The sequence below is a fragment of the Esox lucius genome, chromosome 2 (genome assembly GCF_011004845.1).
Source record: "Esox lucius isolate fEsoLuc1 chromosome 2, fEsoLuc1.pri, whole genome shotgun sequence".
Classification (NCBI taxonomy): Eukaryota; Metazoa; Chordata; class Actinopteri; order Esociformes; family Esocidae; genus Esox; species Esox lucius.
The window spans coordinates 38,769,944-38,794,925 of record NC_047570.1 but is presented as its reverse complement, the minus strand read 5'-3'; the positions used below and the strand labels follow the sequence as shown (position 1 = coordinate 38,794,925).

Genomic DNA, 24,982 nt, shown 5'->3' with positions numbered 1-24,982 from the left:
TGTTTAAGGCTTTATTATGCCTGTTTTAAACTTCTCCTCAGGACCCCTAGATGTTTCACTGCGTTAAACCTCTCCTCAGGACCCCTAGATGTTTCACTGTGTTAAACCTCTCCTCAGGACTCCTAGATGTTTCACTGTGTTAAACCTCTCCTCAGGACCCCTAGATGTTTCACTGTGTTAAACCTCTCCTCAGGACTCCTAGATGTTTCACTGTGTTAAACCTCTCCTCAGGACTCCTAGATGTTTCACTGTGTTAAACCTCTCCTCAGGACTCCTAGATGTTTCACTGTGTTAAACCTCTCCTCAAGACCACTAGATGTTTCACTGTGTTAAACCTCTCCTCAGGACCACTAGATGTTTCACTGTGTTAAACCTCTCCTCAGGACTCCTAGATGTTTCACTGTGTTAAACCTCTCCTCTGGACTCCTAGATGTTTCACTGTGTTAAACCTCTCCTCAGGACTCCTAGATGTTTCACTGTGTTAAACCTCTCCTCAGGACTCCTAGATGTTTCACTGTGTTGGTGCCTGAACTATCACACAACTCAATGAATCAAGGGACTAATAAGAACTTGACCAGTTACTCTCCCTCTGTTTTACTCCAGCTCTCTCTCTCTCTCTCTCCATCTCCCTCTCTCCTCATCTTCCTTTCTCTCTCTTAATCCCCCTCAGGACTCCTAGATGTTTCACTGTGTTAAACCTCTCCTCAGGACTCCTAGATGTTTCACTGTGTTAAACCTCTCCTCAGGACTCCTAGATGTTTCACTGTGTTAAACCTCTCCTCAGGACTCCTAGATGTTTCACTGTGTTAAACCTCTCCTCAAGACCACTAGATGTTTCACTGTGTTAAACCTCTCCTCAGGACTCCTAGATGTTTCACTGTGTTAAACCTCTCCTCAGGACTCCTAGATGTTTCACTGTGTTAAACCTCTCCTCAGGACTCCTAGATGTTTCACTGTGTTAAACCTCTCCTCAAGACCACTAGATGTTTCACTGTGTTAAACCTCTCCTCAGGACCACTAGATGTTTCACTGTGTTAAACCTCTCCTCAGGACTCCTAGATGTTTCACTGTGTTAAACCTCTCCTCAGGACTCCTAGATGTTTCACTGTGTTAAACCTCTCCTCAGGACTCCTAGATGTTTCACTGTGTTAAACCTCTCCTCAGGACTCCTAGATGTTTCACTGTGTTGGTGCCTGAACTATCACACAACTCAATGAATCAAGGGACTAATAAGAACTTGACCAGTTACTCTCCCTCTGTTTTACTCCAGCTCTCTCTCTCTCTCTCCATCTCCCTCTCTCCTCATCTTCCTTTCTCTCTCTTAATCCCCCTCAGGACTCCTAGATGTTTCACTGTGTTAAACCTCTCCTCAGGACTCCTAGATGTTTCACTGTGTTAAACCTCTCCTCAGGACTCCTAGATGTTTCACTGTGTTAAACCTCTCCTCAGGACTCCTAGATGTTTCACTGTGTTAAACCTCTCCTCAAGACCACTAGATGTTTCACTGTGTTAAACCTCTCCTCAGGACTCCTAGATGTTTCACTGTGTTAAACCTCTCCTCAGGACTCCTAGATGTTTCACTGTGTTAAACCTCTCCTCAGGACTCCTAGATGTTTCACTGTGTTAAACCTCTCCTCAAGACCACTAGATGTTTCACTGTGTTAAACCTCTCCTCAGGACCACTAGATGTTTCACTGTGTTAAACCTCTCCTCAGGACTCCTAGATGTTTCACTGTGTTAAACCTCTCCTCAGGACTCCTAGATGTTTCACTGTGTTAAACCTCTCCTCAGGACTCCTAGATGTTTCACTGTGTTAAACCTCTCCTCAGGACTCCTAGATGTTTCACTGTGTTGGTGCCTGAACTATCACACAACTCAATGAATCAAGGGACTAATAAGAACTTGACCAGTTACTCTCCCTCTGTTTTACTCCAGCTCTCTCTCTCTCTCTCCATCTCCCTCTCTCCTCATCTTCCTTTCTCTCTCTTAATCCCCCTCTGTTTATCGCTCTCTATCTCTTCCTCTCCTCTCTCTCTTCATCTCCCTCTCTTTATCTCTCTATCAATTCAATTCACTTTATTGGCATGACACAAATGTGTACATAATGCCAAGTACAATCACAATATTTAACCAATTATTAACTATATATATATATATATATATATACATATACACACACACGATCCGGAAAGAATTCAGAGACCACTGATTCATCTTCTTTTCTTTGCAAAAAGTTGAAAAGGAAAGTTTTTAGTGAGGAACAGAAGCATTCAATTGGCAGTGGTCTCTTAATTTGAACCCTTGTGTTCCTCATTCAAAACCTTCCTTTTTTGTTTTTTTAAAGGAAAGAAAAAGGTGCAGTGGTGTCTTAATTTGTTCCAGAGCTGCGTGTGTATATGTATCTCACTCACACACTCTCTCTCTCTCTCTCAGTGGTGCTATGTGGAGTAGTAGTGAAGTGGTTTTGGAAGACATTCAATACATGGAATGGCTGAGGCCGTGTTTCTACCTAGCCTTGGTTTAGACAGGAAAGGGATGGGTCTGTGTCTCAGTAGATACCTGACCGTCACAGAGGTCGATAAGTGGAGCCTTGTCCCGCGTGGCTCGGGTCATCTTGCTCTGCAGCAGCTTGCCATCAAAGTACATCCATGGGCAACAATGCTCCCAGGGTATTGGCTGGCCACACACGTCGTTGGCCAATAGGGCCATGTCCACACCGCTCATGAACAGAGCGGCCAACTGCACGCCACGAGGGTCCAGGTTATCAATCTGTCAGAAACACAACACAGGTGAGAGAACTGCTCACACACACAGACACCTGTTCCACCCACCCACAAAACACCAACACAGAACACACCCACCCACAGAACACAGTCAGAAACACAACACAGGTGAGAGAACTGCTCACACACACAGACACCTGTTCCACCCACCCACAAAACACCAACACAGAACACACCCACCCACAGAACACAGTCAGAAACACAACACAGGGTGAGAGAACTGCTCACACACACAAGCAGACTAGAGCTAAAAAATTTCGTCCCCAAAACCCTGATTAGAACATTTTTGAAATCAGTGGAAGAATTCCACTTCTACTGGTTTTAACGTCAGGGGTCCCTAGTCCATTCCATGGGACCACACCAATGGGGTTCAGGTGTGCCTCTAGTCCAGCGCAAACCTAGCACCCCTAGTTCAATCTAACTAGCTACTTATGATTAAAATTGTTGAGCAAGGATCAACAATCCTGTCTCACAGCCAGTTTCAGTCAGCCAGTAATTGTGGGGGTCCCTGGTTTGTCTAATGGTCTGTGGGGGTCCCTGGTTTGTCTAATGGTCTGTGGGGGTCCCTGGTTTGTCTAATGGTCTAGGGTGGTCCCTGGTTTATCTAATGGTCTAGGGTGGTCCCTGGTTTGTCTGATGGTCTGGGGTGGTCCCTGGTTTGTCTGATGGTCTGGGGTGGTGGGGGTCCCTGGTTTGTCTGATGGTCTGGGGCGGTAGGAGTCCCTGGTTTGTCTAATGGTCAAGGGGCCCCTGGTTTGTTTGATCGTCTTGGGGGATCCCTGGTTTGTGTGATGGACTGGGGCGGTGGTGGTCCCTGGTTTGTCTAATGGTCTGGGGGACCCTGGTTTGTTTGATCGTCTGGGGGATCCCTGGTTTGTGTGATGGACTGGGGCGGTGGTGGTCCCTGGTTAGTCTGATGTTCTGGGGCACTTTATGGAATACCGGTACATTTGAAACATGTCCACTAAATTAAAATGTTGCTGGTCAAAGTTTCGAATGGAAACCGTGATACCGAAACACAAACAGAACAGACACACCCACAGACAACCAGAAACAATGTGACCCCCCCACAGACACACAAGCAGAACCAAAGAGACCCACCCAGACACAAAAACGCAACCAGAACCAAAGAGACCCACTCAGAGACAGGCACACACAACCACAACCAAACAGGCACGCGCACACACAGACACCTGTTCCACCCACCCACAGAACACCAAAACAGAACAGACCCACCCACAGAACACCAACACAGAACAGACCCACCCACAGAACACCAAAACAGAACAGACCCACCCACAGAACTCCAACACAGAACAGACCCACCCACAGAACACCAACACAGAACAGACCCACCCACAGACAACCAAAACAGAACAGACCCACCCACAGACAACTAAAATAGAACAGACCCACCCACAGAACACCAAAACAGAACAGACCCACCCACAGACAACCAAAACAGAACAGACCCACCCACAGACAACTAAAACAGAACAGACCCACCCACAGACAACCAAAACAGAACAGACCCACCCACAGAACAGACCCATCCACAGACAACCAAAACAGACCCACCCACAGACAACCAAAACAGAACAGACCCACCCACAGACAACTAAAACAGAACAGACCCACCCACAGACAACCAAAACAGAACCGACCCACCCACAGAACACCAGAACAGACCCACCCACAGTCAACCAAAACAGAACAGACCCACCCACAGTCAACCAAAACAGAACAGACCCACCCACAGTCAACCAAAACAGAACAGACCCACCCACAGACAACCAAAACAGAAGCAGCACAATGACAGCTGTTGTGGATGGTTTACATTCAGGAGGAATGCAGAGCTTCAACATTCACTGTCCAATCAGAAGACAGAGTAACTGTAAACAATTCACACAACAAAGGAACTTGAACACACACACACACACGATGCAGCATGTTTTCCAGCAAAGCCTTAACAGCTCTATATGGAAGAATGTAAATCCGAAGCAGTAAGCTGGTTGGTTGAAGCACATTTGCCACCAGGTCAATATGAGGAGTGTCCTAACGAACCAGGAAATATCATCATTAGGGCTGTTTCTATTCCAAAAGACTGACAAGAACAGTCAATAGTTCAATAAACCAATCAGAACCACCCAACCTGAAAATGGTCTGATAAACTGCTTGCCAAACATATAGGGACAGTTTCCGGAACTCAGAGCTCATCTAAGGCTCATTCAACGTTAGCTAACATATTACATTTGTCTTCTGTTAGCTGTGACCATTTACTAACATTAGCTAATGGTCTGAGAATTTGGCGATGTATGCATTTAAGGTTTAGCAATGTTATTTGCAGTTTCTTCTTTACTGCATCTGAAATGAAACAAAAATCCTTAGGAAAAGGAGTGGCTTAATGTTTTCTGAACCCCAGTCCAGAGCTATGGGTCTGTGATAGCAGTCAGCTAGTTCCAAGATACTCCTCAAAACAGGAAATATCCTAAACGAAGATCACTCCAAAATCACCTTGAGTTCCTGCAGCTGGTCAGGTTCATACAGCTTTGGGGACAACGCCTGGGCCAAAAAGGCGTCAAGTTCGTTACGACGCAAAATTCTCAAGCCTGGCCACTGTAACATAAACCTAAAGCAGAAGACAACACAAGGTGAAATATTACATGACGACATGCTCTGGGTGACAATCTGATCTGCCATACCACAAACACATCGCATGTCCTAACACAGAAACAACAGACATCACGCATTCAGAAGGAACCCAGGCTGAAGGCCTGTCTCCGTATGAGCGAAGCCCCGCACCTCAGCACACAGCACAGCACCAGTAGTTGCGTGGGGACACAGGCTGGGTTGAGCATGGATGGGGTGTCGGACCTCATGCAGGCCAGAAAGGCCCTCATCCTACGGTTCTTGTCCTCGACAGCCTTGCCTAGCCACAGCTTCTTCAGGTTGGGGCAGGTCCACTCCCTGAAGGGCAACGCCTCCACCAGCTCCGGGGTGTGAGGGGACTTTCCTTTGTAGGCCGCCCACTCCTTCACCACCACAGGGGGGTCTGGAACACAACATTCAAAAATGTAGTGGGACCATAACCTCTAACCCTAATTCCTAGCCCAGGGTCTCCCCAACTGTTTTTCCTCGTTATCCCGTTTTTATATACTTTTTTGAAAAGACAGGTAATGTTCTAGCGATCAGGGGTATTGAACAGCGTTGTACACCTGGATTTGGGCATTTCTCCCATTCTCCCTTGCAATGATCTTAAGCTCTCTCAGATCAGGAACATCAGTGAACTGTTCAATAGACTTCTAGTCCGGGCTTTGGCTGGGCCACTCATGGACATTAACAGACTTGTTTCAAAGCCATTCAAGTTTTGTATAGGCTGTGTGTTTTAGGTCATGGTCCTGCTGAGAGATGAATCTTCACCCCCAGACTGAGGTCTGGTGCCCACTGGATCAGGTTTTCACCAAGGATCCCCCAGTATTTTTCTCCATTCATCCTCCGCTCAATCCTGAACAGTCCCCCAGTCCCTGTCACTGAGAAGCATCCCCATAGCATGATGCTTCCACCACTATGCTTTAATATAGGGATGTTATTATTTAGACTGGGTGTTTGTAAAAGCACTTTGTGACAACTGTTGATGTAAAAAGGCCTTTATAAAATCTATCACTGACAGATTATTAGCCAGGTCTTTTCACCAGAAATCGCACTTGGCATTCAGATCTAATACTTCAACTTTGGTCTCATCAGATCAGAGATTCAAGGGTTGATGGAGAGCTGAAAAGATTGTCCTTCTGGCAGGTTCTCCCATCTATGTAGAGAAAACTCTGAAGCACTGTTAGAGTGGCCATTGATCACTTCCCTGACCAAGGACATTCTGGCTGGTTTCTTTGTCTACTTAGTCTGGACAACCACCTCTTAGAGGTTCTAATCTTCTTTAATTTCAAAATAATGGAGACCACTGTACTTACGAGAACTTTCCTTGCTTTAGCAAATGTTTTTTTATAACCTTTCTCAGATCTATGCGTCAAACACAGATCTATCGGAGATATCTGAGATAATTTGTAGAGTCATGGCAAAGGGTCTGAATACAAAGCAAAACATTTTTGAGTAACATTTAAAAAGCAGCCGGGGTGCACAATGATATTCAACTCAAACATTCAGTGGATTTATCCTGACGGACAAATTTCATGCTTCCTTGGAGGTTCTTACATTCAGGCAGGCGGTTGCGTCTCATGGCGAGTCTCTCCGCCTTCTTCTTGGCTTCGGCGAGACTGAAGAGGACCCCATAGACATACTGGCGGATGGGCCTGAACAGTGGCACCGCCGACGGCAACTCCGTGTTGGCCTCGTCCTCAATGGTGACGGACAGCTTGATCTCCCCCTGAAAACACAATGTCACCAGAATGAGGGCTGCCAACTGTCTTCAATAAAAACACAGAACACTGAACACACACACACACACACATCACCTTAGTTAGAATGTGGTAGATGTAGGGGTACATTAGGCCCTTTTTGTGTCTGTGTTCAGCCACTCTGAGAACCTCTGGCGCCACCGTGGGGAGCGGAGGGGTAGTGATGTCCATGTGGTTTCTGGTCGGCATCGACAGCAGAGACGGGATGTGGGCGTTCAGGTGACCCATGGCCTCTAAACCCTGACCCAGAGGGGAGGTCATGACAAGGTCACCCTGGGAGGTGGGGGAATCAGGGTTGGGTTCAGTACATTATAGCAAACATTGTGAAACAGAAATTGGACGTCAGCCGGGCCACACCTTGGTTTGGTATCCCAGCTCCCCCTCTGCGGTGCTCTCTGACAGTTTGTCCCATCCACCTTTAGCCTCATGCACATGGCTGCAGGACAGAAAGATGTTAGTACAGGAACGTCTTATGTTCATCTATTGGAATGTTACCACTTGGCAGTAAAACCAGTGTTGTGTGTCCAGATGTAGTCTGTATTGATGGTACAAACCAGACCAACTGACATTCTGTTGACAAACCGCCCATCTGTACTGCTCTTCATTTAAAGGTGATTCAGTAGCTGTATTATAAAATATTTTAAAAGATGCCCTAGTGTATGTAACTACAGGGTTTGATAGCTCATTCAACTTAGCAATCCACCGGTTTTTGTGTCATACTGTTACAGTGACATGGCCCACTTCGTACTACAACTAAACATACTTGGCATTGGAGCCTGTGTTCTCCTCAATCTCCTCATTCTCTGAGGAGGTGGAGGAGGAGGGAGAGGAGGTGCTGAAGAAGGCTGGGTCGGCGTGGTTGTGAGCGGGGCTGGTGACGACCGTGGTCCCTGGGGGGACAGAGGGGTTGATGGGAGAAGACCTCTCATACAACGGAGTATGCTTCTCCTCTGGGGGAATGTTCCTGAAGCTGCCAGGGACCAGCTCCCCCACTGGGTCCACGGCCAAACCACTAACGGAACCTGGAAATATTACAGCATCAATTGTTGATCCGCTTACAATCAATCACGTTTAATTGTTCTGTTTGCTGTGTGAGTACTGCATACACTGGTTGTAGATTGTAAATTCATGTTTCTATATTCTGGCTGTTTAAGGGTCTTCTTTTCACAGTCCCTTTGCTCAGTCAAATTCCGGGTACATTTAATTTGACTTGGAGAATGAAGGTCATTCTGAATTTAAAACTACCAGGACTAAGAACAGTACCAGCAGAAGAACCAGGAGTTGCCCCAGTACCAGTCCCCGGGCCTGGCTCTACCCCTGGGGGGTTCGGGTAGGCAGACTGGACCTGGGAAACAACACAGACCACCACATTCAGCTAATCAATCTGTCAATGTTTCATGAAGCCCTTTTCACATAAGCAGCTGTCACAAAGCTGTTATACAGACACCAGCCTAAAACCCCAAAAAGCTATGAGATGTCGAAACATAGTGGCTAGGAAAAACTCCCTAGGAAGAAACCTAGAGAGGAACAGGGATCTCATCTCATCAACATCAGCTTTCTCAGTCTATGGACTCTTTGAAAAACTAGGATTAACTTGACTATTAGACAACACATAATTGGAAGAAAACTCTGATGAGGAGCGCGGCAGCCATCTTACCCCAGGTGGGCCCGGGAGGTGAGAGGCTGGAATGTTGAGTGTCTGAGGGGGCGGAGCTACAGCTGGGTACTGTGGAAGGACTGCCTCCCCTGGAGGTCCCCCGCCGATCAGGTTTGGTCTGGCTGGGGAGGGGAGACACCCAATTCACTGTAAAGACTGACGACACCAAGCCCCCCAACCCACTTCTCAGAGTTCCCCAGGTCTCTTCAACACCAGATGTGGCCAACTTTCATCCAGCTAATTATTGAAATCAGCGATGCTAGACGAGGGTTGTACAACGTACAGGAAGGCAGCCGACCAGGAAGAGGTCCAGACGGCAGTGGTGTAACTACATGGTTGGAACGGTGTGTAAACAGCAGCCCTTAACTATGTCACTTTGAACTGACAAGGCACAGACAGGACACATCCAACTTCGTTTTGCGGTCAGAAGGCGCTCCACTTTTCAGGCTTAACGAAGACATGGCTCTGACCTGTTAGCAGTCTACCCGATGCTAGGAAAACAGTCACTCTACCATCCATTAATAATGACAGCGTTTAACTCAGGTCCAGAGTGAGCAATTTTACCAGAGCTATAGTGAGCTGATGGAGCCTTTCCGTGCAGCCTGTTTGTATGCATGGGGCATAGCAGCCATTCCAGAGAGCACACAAGGCCTGGCGGTCTGGGAAAATATCCCACATTACTGAGAGCTACTCTGCTAGTTGGCTTCCTGCCTGCTGTCTCTCTCTAATCTGCTCACTCTCTCATTCTTTTCTGCTGGTTCTGTCCTTTTCTTTCCCTGTCTCTCACTGTCCCCGTCTCTCTTTGTCTAGACCTGGCCTGCACACTAGGTTATAAGCCTGTGATCTTGAGCTGGGATGCAGTACAGATTTAATCTAGAATGTTCAGGTTTCTTCGGGGCAAGGAATTGCCAGTGACATTATGATACAATATTATCATGCTACCCACAGGTATCAGTATGTCTTTGTGTGTGTGTGTGTGTGTGTCATTAGGGGTTTATGAGTGTATCAGTACGTTTGTGTGTGTGTTTCAGAAAGTGTCCCCACACAATTATCAGCAAGTGTGTGTCTGTGTTGTGATGTTATTGACATTTACTGTTCCAAAAATTAAGGGAACACTTAAATAACACAAAAGGTCTCGATAAACGAAATATATTAAAGAAGAAAACCTTATGGTTCTCATTGTATACTTCGTTGAGAACAAAATGGTGCAACAATGGTCAATGAAAACCAAAATCACCAACCGATTGAGGGCTGGATTCTGGATTCAAAGTCAAAATAAACATCAAAATAAACAATTGTAATCACAGGCAGTTCCAACTTGTGTGAATTTCATCATGGTACAGTGGGGAGAACAACTATTTTATACACTGCCGATTTTGTAGGTTTTCCCACTTACAAAGCATGTAGAGGTCTGTAACACTGAATGTTTGATTTATCATAGGTACTCTTCAACTGTGAGTGACCGAATCTAAAACAAAAATCCAGAAAATCACATTGTATGATTTTTAAGTAATTAATTTGCATTTTATTGCATGACATAAGTATTTGATCACCTACCAACTAGTAAGAATTATGGCTCTCACAGACCTGTCAGTTTTTCTTTAAGAAGCCCTCCTGTTCTCCACTCAATACCTGTATTAACTGCACCTGTTTGAACTCGCTACCTGTATAAAAGACACCTGTCCACACAATCAAACAGACTCCAACCTCTCCACAATGGCCAAGACCAGAGAGCTGTGAACAGGTCAGGCAGGCAACTGCTTGGGCTATGAGAAGGAGAGGTGTGAACTAATGAAGGGAGGACAGAAATAGACTCAGTTGGTGATATTATTTGTGACCAGACAGTATGTATTGTAGAGACAGTATGGATTGTAGAGACAGTATGGATTGTAGAGACAGTATGGATTGTAGAGACAGTATGGATTGTAGATAAAAAAAAAAAAAAAGAAACTTCTCTGACGTGGAGATTGAGACGATCACCATGGAGGTAGAAATAAATAAAATTGTTTCATTTGGCAGTTTAAAAAGCGGAATAAAAGATGATGTGATGTGGAGTACCATTCATTCACATTAATAATTGCATGACAATTTATAATATTCGTATTTTATGATATTTATTATTAATGACGTTTATTGTTATTTAGAAGAAGAATGTCGTTATTATTATTATTTCTATTATTATTATTTAAAAGAAGAAGAATGTCATTTTTATTATTTTGTCAGTCTGAATTATATTTTGGTCATTAAAAGCCTTTTATTATTGAACCCAGTCCGTGCGCAACTGCCGGGCCTAACACTGAAACGTCATGTAAAGCGCACAGGCTCGCATCTGAAGGAATACATATAAATCAAATGCTTTGGTAAAGTCACACCAATTAAACATTGAAGTCCATGTTGCACAAAAATAAACACTGAAGTTTGTAATTATGTTGTTGTTTTTTTTACAGTGGGTCATAATATATCATATCTTTTAGTTTGTCAGTGCGTTAGGATTTTTTTTTCTGCGCATTTCCGCACTAACTCAAAACGTGCGTACACCACCTCCTGAGCTGGCGTAGGATTTGAGAGTGCCGTACGCCAACGTCCATATTGATAAATCTCAAAGTCACCGTGGTTTTGGGTGTACGCCAGGTGTACGCTGGAAATTTGGTGTACGCACTTTTGATAAATGAGGGCCAGTATGTATTGTGGAGACAGTATGTATTGTGGAGACAGTATGTATTGTGGAGACAGTATGTATTGTGGAGACAGTATGTATTGTGGAGACAGTATGTATTGTGGAGACAGTATGTATTGTGGAGACAGTATGTATTGTGGAGACAGTATGTATTGTGGAGACAGTATGTATTGTGGAGACAGTATGTATTGTGGAGACAGTATGTATTGTGGAGACAGTATGTATTGTGGAGACAGTATGTATTGTGGAGACAGTATGTATTGTGGAGACAGTATGTATTGTATATACAGGAGGGACGCAACGCTACACAGTATGTTATCGAACCGTTCGATATGCCCCATACGGTTCAATACGCACGTGACCAACGGAGTTACGATATGCCACTCATTTTCCTATAATGTCCAAAACATGCTTATTGCGCAGCAGAATACACCCACGTTGTAGATTCAGATGCACAGAACCAGATGTGTAGCTTGTGAACAGGTAAGACAGGCGACTGCTTGGGGCCCCAGGCTGTTAGGGGGCTCCTGAGAGCTGACAAATGTCACTCCACAGCAATGTCTCGAAATGTGGCAATCGCAGTGACCGCAACCCCCCCCCCCCCCCTTAAACAACCAATGAATGATCTGCAATGACATCTCAGTAGGAAACCTCCCTAAAGGCACCCCACAGGGTTTTTGCAGATTTCATCAAGTAAAATGTAAAACTCCTTTTAATGCCAGTACAAATTTAACTTAAGACCAATTTCACAACAACACCCCATTGCAAAAAACACATAAGGACACGAATTTGACTGAAGTACCCATTGTTGTTAGAGCAGTAAGCCTACTGCTAACAACAACGTTACAGGCTGTACTTTGCGGGACAGTTGTCTGTGATTCGACCAAACAAAACTGAGAAAAGCCGGCCGTTTTTTGGAGGTTTTTGTGCGATGCAGACCAAATGAACAGATGCCGGACGAGTGCTTGACGTCATTTGCCAAACATGGTGGAGGAAATGTGATTGGGGGTAAAGGGGGAGATTTGGGGTTTATTTGGGGGTATGTGATTTGGGGTAAAGTGGGAGATCTGGGAGTGCTTTGGCCATGGTACAATGAGAGATTTGTACAGGGTAAAAGGGTTTTTGAAGAAAGAAAGCTATCATTTTGCAACGCCATGCCATAGCCTGTGGACGGAACTTGACTGGAGCAAATTTGCTCCTACAACAGGATAATGTCCCAAAGCACAGCTCCAAACTATACAAGAACTATCTAGAGAAGAAGCTGTCAGCTGATATTCTGTCTATAATGGAATGGCCAGCACATTCACAGGATCTCAACCCTGTTGAGCTGTTCTGGGAGCTGCGTGACTGTAGGTTATGTAAATACCCATCAAGCCAATCCAACATGTGGGAGGTGCTTAGGAAGCATGGGGTGACATCTCTTCAGATTACCTCAACAAAAAGACAACTAGATTGGCAAAGGTCTGCAAGACTGTAATTACTGCAAATTGAGGATTCTTTGACGAAGCACACAATTATTATTTCAATTAAAACTCATTATTTCTAACCTTGTCAATGACTATATTTCCTATTCATTTTGCAATATTTCCTATTCAAGCACATTTCATGTATGTTTCCATGGAAGACCAGGATATTTCTAAGTGAGCCCAAACCTTTGAACGATTGTGTACATTGGATCGATTATCAGCCTGGCCGACAATTGGCTCAGATATTCATAATTCTGACAAAAATCGTAATAGTTAATTTGTCTGATATGACTGCAGATAAAATACTTAGTTCTAAATGTGCTTCTCTGGCAGTCACATCTCTCTGAAAGGTTTCTGCTTATATTGCTTAATGTCCCACCCACAGAATTATCAGACTGGTTATACATCACAAGTAAATAGCCAATCAACTGTGTTTGTCATATTTTAAGAGAGACTAGGAAAAAGGAACGCAGAGATGCGCGGCTGAGACTAGAGGTATGAATGCTGACGTTGCTATAAACGCCACAATAATCTAAACTGACATTGCTATAAACGTCACAATAATCTAAACTGACATTGCTATAAACGTCACAATAATCTAAACTGAAATTGATATAAACGTCACAATAATCTAAACTGACATTGCTATAAACGTCATAATAATCTAAACTGAAATTGATATAAACGTCACAATAATCTAAACTGACATTGCTATAAACGTCATAATAATCTAAACTGACATTGATATAAACGTCACAATAATCTAAACTGACATTGCTATAAACGCCACAATAATCTAAACTGACATTGCTATAAACGCCACAATAATCTAAACTGACATTGCTATAAACGTCACAATAATCTAAACTGACATTGCTATAAACGCCACAATAATCTAAACTGACATTGCTATAAACGTCACAAAAATCTGAACTGGCATGGCAACAAACATTACCCTCATTATGATATTTTTCAATGACAATACCCAGTTTTGTTTTTGTGGACTAACGTTACTCCACCGAAAATGCCTTACTTTGGGAAAGACATTTTTCCAGACCCCATTTAATAGGGCAAACATGTTAAATCAGCCTCATCTGATACGCAAAAGTCACTGCCTAATGCTGTGTGTTGCAGTAAAACATAGGTAACGCTAACGATTGAGTTTATTTATGCAGTGATATTTTTGTGTAACGTCAGTGCAAATGCAACTAGACAACTAACGAATGTGAGTGTTACACCAGTAGCTAATGTTGAGTCTTCAATTAATGAGCTTATTAATTGAATGCGATAGTTAGCGTAACTTTAATAAATGTATTTGTTTACTGTTAATTTGGTCAGCTGACAAGCAAAAAACGTTACGTTAATTCTTGCACGTCACTTATAACAAGGCTGGTCATACTCTAAGCATGACGCAATAGCAGCCAGTAATAATGTTTGGTTCCCTGATATCATGTCAATACATTACGCTCATAGAACAGGAACCAACTTACACACAAACATTTTCCATTGCTTTTGTGCTGTAAGTGAAGCATATATAAGTGAAGCATGTGCTCTAATATATTAAAGCATATTTTAGTTCTTTGACACTATTAACTTTCTCTTCTGAAACCTTTTGTTTGCAGCAGGCAACACCACAGAAAGGTTAAAGAAACAGAAACCTGACAAAGTTTGTACTTGATTTGGGAGGCTTGGTCATTCATTATTTATATGAAATGTAAGTTCACAAGAAATGCAGCTAGGAGCTCCCACCCTTTATTTTTTTATTTATAATGTTTCAACGGTTTTGGTGTCTAGTACTTAAAAATTATCAGTGGTTATTATCAATCTAATTCACAAATGAAAGAAAAACAAACGTTGTTGTGCCTTGAAATTTGACGGTGTGAAGTTAATCTCCAGTCTCGCTAGAAATTGCACAATTGTTATGACTATTCCAAGTAGTTAGTAGATACTAGTAGGTCTATTACTGGCTAATAAAATCCATACAGTTCATATATGCTATTTGTGGTGGAAGTAAACATAATAAGAAACGTTAGTCAGTTTAACACAATGCTTAATGGTGTCCATCTAAATATTCAAACTTGGCGTGATGTTTATGTGTGACAAAATGATCTAATGTTGAGAAGCAATTTTCTGATGATGTAGTATGTCCCAATCAGTCCCAATACTGGCATATTAACTTATTATATGGAAAGCAGTCCGTACTTCATCATCATCCATGAAGTATGCGCTTGCAGTATGCGATTTCCTCGTAGTTCACATAGCTTAGTGATTAGCTATTCAACTGTTATTGGACGGACGGACAGAGTACACTTTAGTTCCATTAATAAAAGTTCTGTTGTCCACGTTATTTCAGCAAATATGTAATGGCTGAGGTAAAAGTTGCATTCCCGCTGTTGAAATTGCATTATGGTTAAAGACAGTCTGCCACATAGAAAACCACGGATCAAAACCAGCCAGGGATAACAACAACAACTCTTATCTCCATGACGAAATAACAGTTCTGTTCCTATGGCTGTTTTGGCTCTCTGCAGCATATGGTGGGTGAATAAATATGAAAACTCTTACCTTGGTACAGGGAGCAGTAAGGTGGCTGGTTGGCTGCTGAGTAGTATTCCACCGCTTTCTTAAAGCGTACTACTTTGTCATCCGTTCTGGACTGGAATAGGAAACGGGTATGTTAAAAGATTTTTATAAAGAAAGATCAATGTCCCATCACCCGAAACCAGGTCATCTGTTTAGTTGTTGGCCAACAAAACAGGCTTATAATAATACTCACTATATGGGTTAATGTAACTTCCAAGTTTGCAATAAGATAATCAACATATAAACATTTGGAAAATAGAAAAAAAGTAGTTAAAATTACTTGTATGTCCAGAATCGCTGTTTAAGACATTAACATTTAAATTAATTTACAGATGCTTTCAGCCAGAGTTACTCGCATTTAGTTCATACATATTATGAAGCCAGCAATTTATTAAAAAAAAAATATATATATACACATATTGTGCATATTGTGCATGAACCACACTTTGAGATCTTCCCAGAGTGGCTCGATGATATTAAGGTCAGGAGACTGATGGCCACTCCAGAACCTTCACCTTTTTCTGCTGTAACCACTGGAGGGTCAACTTGGCCTTGTGCTTAGGGTCATTGTCGTGCTGGAAAGTCCAAGAGTTTCCCATGCACAGTTTTTGTGCAGAAGAATGCAAATTGACTGCCAGTGTTTTCTGATAACATGCTGCATTCAACTTGCCATACATTTTCACAAGATTCCCTGTGCCTTTAGAGTACACACACCCCCAAAACATCAGTGATCCACCACCATGCTTCACAGTGGGGATGGTATTCTGTTCACTATAGTCCTTTATGACCCCTCGCCAAACATAGCGCTTATGGTTTTGACCATAAAGCTATATTTTGGTCTCGTCACATCAAATTACAGTGTGCCAGAGGCTGTGAGGCGTGTCTAGGTGTTGTCAGGCATATTGTAACTGGGCTTTTTTGTGGCATTGGCACAGTAAAGGCTTCTTTCTGGCAACGCGACCATGCAGCTCATTTCTGTTCAACTATCGTCATATTTTACTCCTTGAAACAACCACACCGTCTTTTTCCAGAGCAGCCTGTATTTCTCCTGAGGTTACCTGTGGGTTTTCTTTGTATACCGAACAATTGTTCTGTCAGTTTTGGCTAAAATCTTTCTTGGTCTAACTGACCTTGTCTTGGTATCAAGAGATCCCAGAATTTTCCATTTCTTAATAAGTGATTGAACAGTACTGACTGGCAAGGCTTTGGATATCCTATTCCATTTTTATAAAGTTCCATTAACTTGTTATGCAGGTCTTTTGACTGTTATTTTCTACCCCACCTGGCTCAGTGTCTAGCCTGCTCAGTGCATCCATGTTAGAGTTAACAAAATCATTGACTCATATACACAGACACTATTTGCAATTTAAAAAGTCACAGGTGTGGGAAATTCACCTTTAATTGCCATTTTCACCTGTGTGTCACCTTGTGTGTCTGTAACAAGGCCAAACATTCAAAGTTATGTAAACTTTTCATCAGGGCCATTTGGGTGTTTTCTGTCATCATAATGATTTAAAAAGGAGCCAAACACCTTTGTGATAATGGCTTCATATGATCATTATCCTTAAATAAAAGTCATGATTTTTGCATGATCAGTCATATTTTCTAAATCAATGCCAAAATGTCACATTTCTGCCAGGGTATGCAAACTTATGAGCAGAACTGTACATCAACTCAGTGGTAGTAAGTACATCAACTCAGTGGTAGTAAGTACATCAACTCAGTGGTAGTAAGTACATCAACTCAGTGGTAGTAAGTACATCAACTCAGTGGTAGTAAGTACATCAACTCAGTGGTAGTAAGTACATCAACTCAGTGGTAGTAAGTACATCAACTCAGTGGTAGTAAGTACATCAACTCAGTGGTAGTAAGTACATCAACTCAGTGGTAGTAAGTACATCAACTCAGTGGTAGTAAGTACATCAACTCAGTGGTAGTAAGTACATCAACTCAGTGGTAGTAAGTACATCAACTCAGTGGTAGTAAGTACATCAACTCAGTGGTAGTAAGTACATCAACTCAGTGGTAGTAAGTACATCAACTCAGTGGTAGTAAGTACATCAACTCAGTGGTAGTAAGTACATCAACTCAGTGGTAGTAAGTACATCAACTCAGTGGTAGTAAGTACATCAACTCAATGAAGACGTTATCAGCAAAGTCTGGGCCAGAAGGAAGACAATAATAAACAATGCTAGTATTAGTTCACAAAGGCAATGGTGTGTTTTTGGCGGTGGATTTATCCAGGTTTCAAATGTTTTCTGAAAGAGGGTACATATTCTACGGTCCTAGACTCACAGGGTCACCTAAAACATTTTATGGGTGTTAAATTCCAGGTTATTTTCAGTAAGCTGGACGCTAGCTGGTTAAGCTCTCCATAGTACAGACTGATTGCCCTCATTGAGTGGCTAAAAATCTTGATGTGTAGTTTTAGAACATATGGATCCAAAAATTAGCTGAGCACCAGAACAATTACACAATACTTTAGTTCGGTTTTAAGAATGAATACAGCAGACTACAACTGCCCTTCTAGATCAACTGAGTAGCCTTTAGAGTGAGTTACATTTAGTTATAGACTAGATCACTGATCCATACCAGATAGTTCTAGGATCATTTAATCATTTTGATAGAATGTAGTTCCTCATCTCCCTTGAAATATTCCCTTTCTCCCAAGTCCAGAACTTCATTTTACAATCGCTAGCTCTCGGATGATATTGCCAGGAAACATAAATCACCCTTAAGTCCTACACTCCAATAAAGTAGAGATCTGAGAGGATTTGACAGGGGTAAGCCATCAAGTCATCAGCCTCTGATAGGCTAGATGGAAGATTCACCAAAAGTGCATAGGGTGTGGGCCTTAGCAGTCAATTTGGAAATTGGACCTCAATCTGTACCCGCCCACTAGAGCTAAGGGAGGGAAATGCAGGGTGGTGTAGAAATGGACTCAAGAATCAAAGCTAGGAATTCTAAAGATGGACATCATTTTGAAAAGCTTATTTTTGTTAATGTGTCTGACATGCACTAATAAAAGCAATAAAAGCCCTTTCCTTCATGGTCAAAGCCTTTTTAAACTCTAACATCCCTTTGACACACACTGACCAGGACAAAAAGACTGCTGTGTTATGTGTACCTTGGAAATCTAAGTTGTTACATATTTACCTGTGAGTGTTGTGTATCTGTGACAGGTGCCCATTTACCTGTGAGTGTTGTGTATCTGTGACAGGTGCCCATTTACCTGTGAGTGTTGTGTATCTGTGACAGGTGCCCATTTACCTGTGAGTGTTGTGTATCTGTGACAGGTGCCCATTTACCTGTGAGTGTTGTGTATCTGTGACAGGTGCCCATTTACCTGTGAGTGTTGTGTATCTGTGACAGGTGCCCATTTACCTGTGAGTGTTGTGTATCTGTGACAGGTGCCCATTTACCTGTGAGTGTTGTGTATCTGTGACAGGTGCACATTTACCTGTGAGTGTCTAAAAATGTCATTAGCGATGGCCTCCAGGTCGCTGAAGTCCTTCATGTTTCGTACATAGTCAGCCACCGCCTTGATCACCACATCACATGGCGGGAGCACCAGCTGGTGGGCACGCACCTACAGGTCAAACACAGTTAGGAACACAACAGGTCCGATGGCTTCAAACAAAAAGGAAACCTTCGCATCTGGTCAACAAATAACCACGTGAAAATGTTAGTCAACTCTCCTGTCTGAACAAACAGAGAGAGCTGCCAAAATATTTCCAGCAATTCATCATTGTGTAGCTACATGTGTAATAGGGCAGGAGGGACGCAGCCAAGTTCAATCTTTATTAGATTTTTTACTTTTATTTTACCAGGCAAGTTTTCACACTCCTATTCACAGCAGCCACCTGTGAGCAATTATTGTTGACTGCCTTTCGCAGGGACAGTACGAGAGAGTTCATTCTTCAAAGAGATTAGAAAAAGCGATTAACTGGCCCAATGTTCTTTACCACTAGGCTAAGTTTTTTGGGGAACTTAAGCTTTTTGGGACCTTTTGCTTTTCGGGACTTTACAATTCTGCGTCCGTTTGCCACAGCTTGTTTTACAAAAGTTGGTCTTAAGCGCTAGGTTGGGCGTAGCTATGTGTGATGTTATGATTAGAATTTACACCACTGCACCAAATAAAAATAAGACTAGTTATAACTAAGTCCGACATGAGCAAAGCGAGTTAATGAGATTAGAAGATTCCTGGTTAGGGTTGCTATGCAGCACTCGTTGCTTAGTTACAATATGTTTCCAAACATAAGTAGCAGGTTATGGGAAAATCTGACCATGTTCTACATGTACCTTGCTCTTTTACATGTCAGTCATTAAGAGCAGTATTTCAATGGAGAATCTCCCCAAATCTGCACCCTACATAAGTTATCCAGTGCCCTGGACCAGATGGTGCTCATTAATGGCTACTGCCTGGATGGTGCAACAGACAAAAATGTAAGTCCATCGTAGAGTGAATTAGAAGTGGGATAGAGTCAACAAACTGGTTTAACTGATCGCAGGACTAAAGTTTCTGAACATACATTTCTGGAAGCATCTTATTTCACTAGTTGCCAAGGAAACTGCTTTGGAAAGCAATATCGACAAATTATGTAGCATTCTTATTTATCTATTGAGTTAGATAAATATAACCTTGGTTCTCAAAGGGAGCTTGTCAAATGTGAAACGCAATAAGAGATAAGTAACCACAGGGATCCTATTAAATTAATGTTCAGAGACTGTTACTCTGGCCAACATAGAATATAAACCCAGAATGACTGTTACCCTGGCCAACATAGAATATAAACCCAGAATGACTGTTACCCTGGCCAACATAGAATATAAACCCAGAATGACTGTTACCCTGGCCAACATAGAATATAAACCCAGAATGACTGTTACCCTGGCCAACATAGAATATAAATCCAGAATGACTGTTACCCTGGCCAACATAGAATATAAACCCAGAATGACTGTTACTCTGGCCAACATAGAATATAAACCCAGAATGACTGTTACTTTGGCCAACATAGAATATAAACCCAGAATGACTGTTACTCTGGCCAACATAGAATATAAACCCAGAATGACTGTTACTCTGGCCAACATAGAATATAAACCCGGAATGACTGCTACTCTGACCAACGTAGAATATAAACCCAGAATGACTGCTACTCTGACCAACGTAGAATATAAACCCAGAATGACTTTCCACATCAACCACAGGATCTTCTAAAGCAATTCTAAAGATCTTTTAAAGGATCTTCTAAATCAGCCGTAGAATATAAGAAAATTTTCAAGTCATTGAATATTCCCCGTAAAGAGTGAAGTCCATTCTTTAAAAAAATTGAGAATTTGGCACAAGTGTGACTATGTACAGAACAGGCTGCCCGGGGGAGAAGGTTACTAGTCCGGGAGACCAACAGGAGGCCAACAGGAGGCCTATGGCAACTCTAAAGAAGTTTGTCTTCCATGGCTGAGCTGGGAGACACTGTGCATACTACAACAACAGACTGGGGGCTTCACCAAGGTGGACTTCATAGGAGAGTGGAGAAAAAAAAAAATCTTCAATCGTCAGCTGGAGCTTCCCAGAAGACATGTGGGAGACTGAGATCAAGTGCAAGAAGATTCTATAGTCTGATGAGAACAAAACGTAGATTTTTGGCCTCAACACTAAGCGCCATGTTTGGCTCAAACTTGGGGATGCTTCTTTGCGTCAGGGCAAGGAAAGCTTGTCAAGCGTGATGGCAAAATGGATGCAGCAAAGTAAACCGAAATCCCAGAAGAAAACCTGCTCATCTCTGCAAGAGACCTGGGAATAGTGAAAAGCTTACCGCAGGACGAAGACCCCAAGCAAACAATGGAGACCATAGTGGATTGGCATAAAAACAAAAAGGTTAATGTCCTGGAGTGTTCCAGTTAAAGCCCGGACCTCAATCAAATTGATAATGTGTAGAAACAGTTGAAATTTGTGGTTAAGCAAAGGTGAGCTTGAAAAATGTTGCAGAGAGGAATGGGCAGAATTTACAAAGCTGGTAGAGACATAGACTTGTGGCTGTAACTGCTGCCAAAGTTGCCTCTAATAAATAATGACTAAAGGGGTGAATACTTAAGCAATCAATAATTTATGGTTTTCTATTTTGAATTAATTTAGAAAGATTACTTAATTTTATTACTCACTTTTTTTGTGTCGTTTAGTGACAAAAACTCTTAGTTGAATCACTTTAAATTTCATTCTGTAACACAATAAATGCTGAAATGTCCCAGGGGCGTGAATATATTTGAGAGCCACAGTATACAAACCCAAGACAACGGATGGGGGGGCGTATTCAAGCAGCTGTGCAGACACCTCCATAAATTGATTTGTTAATGTCTATCATGGCCATATTCATTCTATAACCAGCACCATAATCTATTATTTTAAATAATATCACCTACCAATCAAAAAGGTGAAAACATTTTAATCTTGTTTATAAGGGTAGTTTATCTTAAGCCCTGCAAGTTAACAGCTAGTTTATCTTAAGCCCTGCAAGTTAACAGCTAGTTTACCTTGAGCGATGCTAGTTAACAGCTAGTTTACCTTGAGCGATGCTAGTTAACAGCTAGTTTACCTTGAGCGATGCTAGTTAACAGCTAGTTTACCTTGAGCGATGCTAGAGGATGCTCTGGACCCAAGAGGCTCCAGTGAAAGGCAGCCAAGTCTTCATCCGGCAGTATGTGGTTACCTAAAGCGGGACGGTTGAATTAAACCATGACACCAACAGAACTAGCCTGGACTTTACAGTGACTGTTATTCTGTGTGTTAGAGGGAAGTAGCTTTGACCGTTAAACCGAACTAAAACCGGATGTCACCAAACATACCCAAAAGTGAGGCGAAGATCACAAAACGGTTTGGGTTCAGGTCCAGTTGTCTGGCCACTTCGTGCATCAAGTACTGGGAGGTGGTGAGGCTCTTTCCGTTGCGGCTCAGCTTCAGGGCGTGTGCTGAGAAGTAGTACGGGATGTTGGACAAGGCGTAGTCCGAGTCATAGGCCACCAGGCCATGGAAGCCATTTTCCCTGCACAGAGACATCACCTCCAAGTGGTGGTCCTCAATGCTCTGAACTACCTGAAAATGCAGCACATTATACAGTTATTAACACGCGCGCGCACGCACGCACGCACGCACGCACGCACACGCACACACACGCACACACACACACACACACACACACACACACACACACACACACACACACACACACACACACACACACACACACACACACACACACACACACACACACGTAGCTCAGTTAAAATGGTGGCACTAACACCCCTGATTAAACTATTACAAAGCCTTTGACTAATTGATTGAGGTATGCCATATCAGACGGGCGGGTAATAGTAGGCAAGCAGAGAGGAAGAGCCCAGAAGTTGGACCCGAGGGCCCAGGAATGGATCCTGGACTCCTCCTAGCAGAAGTGATACATCGTTGCAGAGACAGGCAGCCAAACACACAGCCAGCTTCCAAGAGACAGCCAACCACAGGGTCAGCCTCCAGGGGACGGCCTATAGTAGCACTGCATGGGCGGGGCTTTCACTCCACAGTTGAACAGTGATCATTAGAGCAGTAACACTCTTGTTATGTACACTTAACACACTCAATATGACTGGCTTGTCATAATGTATGGGGGAAGAGTATTGTCTTTTTAGCTGAGACGTTCCTCTAAACCACTGTATCTTTTCTGGGATGTGTGAAATACAACAGGACATTCTCTCTTTAATGCCAACCTCATTCTAAATTACCCTGCTTTCATTGCCTTTTCACTGACACTGGCAAAGAATAAAATCAAGTCATTCTCTGTACAGCCCTACTTAATAAAGAACTTAATGCCAAAAAATAATGGTCATAGAAGCAGATTGCTGTTATACTGACTGGAAAGTTACATATGTGGTGTCTAAAGAGAGCTTTTCTTTAATAAACTGACATCTTACTTCCTGGTGCTTAATTAGGGGTAAATAAAAATGTGACCTTGCATGAACTTTTATAATGACTGGAACGCCTAATTCGGTCCTCTTGTTAATCATAACAAAATTACATTTTAATTAATGGATTTAAAGTCAGGTCAAGTCGATCTTTTCTGAACGCTGGGTAAATACACCGACTGAAGAGTTTACAAAATAAATATATGTTTCAATGTGGTTGACATTTTTAGAAACACATTCCAAGTTTTCACATGACAGTTAGCAGATTTGCTTTGGATACTTAGCTAGTTAGCATGGATAGATATGGCAGTACTGTAATAGCTAGCCATTCATCACTATTATCCAAGTTTAAAAGAGATCTGTTTACTAGATCTGGAAGTTTTAGCTAGGTATTCAGCCGTTCCGTCGTTGACAGCTCTCCAGCGAACAAAACGGCAACCATAACTAGCTACCAGGCTAAACTAGCCAGCCACCTAGCCAGCTTTCCTTGTAGGAAAATCCCCGACAAGACGTAGCTAACTTACCCCAATGTGGAACCTGAGTAGGGCCAGCCTTATGCAGTGAACCATGCACACCGGTGGAAGGAACCAGACCTTCGGCGGCGGGGTGCCCTTATTCTGGATATGGCTGACAATCTGCTGCGCTGTCTGTCTCTCGTTCACCTGTCGCTTGACCCATTCGTGAAGGCGGCCTTTCTCCATGGCGCCATTGAAGCACACCAGTAATTCAATGTTGCCGTTGAAACATGCTTTGGCGAGGGCGGCCAGGTACCCAAGCATGTGGTTCCACTGGCCGCCGCTCACCCAGTCCGTGTAGAAGCCCCCGTAAAGCCGGTGAAGGCAGTTCTCCGCGTCAACCAGCAGCCGTAGCGGGCTCTGTGGTGGTCTCTGCCTACCTCCTCCAACAAGGCTTCCCCGGGCTAGCTTCTGGAGCTCCACCGGTACCACGGCAGTAGGGCAGTGCTTTTCTATGTATTCTTGGAAACCTTGCACACCCATGATGACTGTCCTAAAAAATGAGCGATCCGAACTAAAACAGTTTTTAAAACCGAGTTAAATAGCTGAGTAAAAGAGTGAGGTTCCAAGAAGCTAGCTAGCTTATTTCCCCGTGACAGTTAAAACCGATTGTAGTTCTATTGCAGTTATAGCAATAGATTAATCCAAAATAAACAAAATCAGGTTGCTATTGATGCATTAACTGTTTTTGGTGAGTTCTTTTTTGGTTCATGGCTGGCTGCCGCCATGTGCCTGATCACGGAGCCATGTCTGTGATGTCGGTCTGGGCACTGGTCAGAGAAAGAAGCACCGTGACGCACGGAGCACGTACGGCCGTGCTCCAAGATCGAGAGGAGGGGTCTATAGGCACTTCATTCCGTATAAAGCGGTTATAATTTATATGCTTCAGACATTCATAAGGCGATAGAGAAAATAGCATATTAATTATTTTTATTG

The 24,982-nt window shown here is 42.9% G+C and overlaps 1 protein-coding gene across 4 annotated transcripts in view; it reads right to left on the bottom strand.

Moving 5' to 3' along the window:
- The window catches only part of LOC105007591 (constitutive coactivator of PPAR-gamma-like protein 1 homolog), a 30,779-nt gene extending 5,940 nt beyond the window's left edge, over window positions 1–24,839 (bottom strand). For 2 of the 4 annotated variants that reach the window (XM_029124730.2, XM_029124737.2), the window contains exons 1-14: window positions 24,056–24,839; window positions 22,425–22,671; window positions 22,206–22,288; window positions 19,036–19,164; window positions 15,558–15,648; window positions 8,850–8,971; window positions 8,456–8,537; window positions 7,956–8,214; window positions 7,550–7,628; window positions 7,250–7,465; window positions 6,990–7,161; window positions 5,586–5,835; window positions 5,298–5,412; window positions 2,560–2,769 (exon numbers count right to left, since the gene is read on the bottom strand). In XM_029124730.2, coding sequence (XP_028980563.2) covers window positions 2,560–2,769; window positions 5,298–5,412; window positions 5,586–5,835; window positions 6,990–7,161; window positions 7,250–7,465; window positions 7,550–7,628; window positions 7,956–8,214; window positions 8,456–8,537; window positions 8,850–8,971; window positions 15,558–15,648; window positions 19,036–19,164; window positions 22,206–22,288; window positions 22,425–22,671; window positions 24,056–24,529 — 2,529 coding nt within the window. In that variant the 5' untranslated portion in view covers window positions 24,530–24,839. The remainder of the gene's footprint in view (window positions 1–2,559; window positions 2,770–5,297; window positions 5,413–5,585; window positions 5,836–6,989; window positions 7,162–7,249; window positions 7,466–7,549; window positions 7,629–7,955; window positions 8,215–8,455; window positions 8,538–8,849; window positions 8,972–15,557; window positions 15,649–19,035; window positions 19,165–22,205; window positions 22,289–22,424; window positions 22,672–24,055) is intronic. The other 2 variants (XM_029124746.2, XM_029124754.2) reach the window with 2 other exon arrangements.
- Window positions 24,840–24,982: the final 143 nt, after the last annotated feature.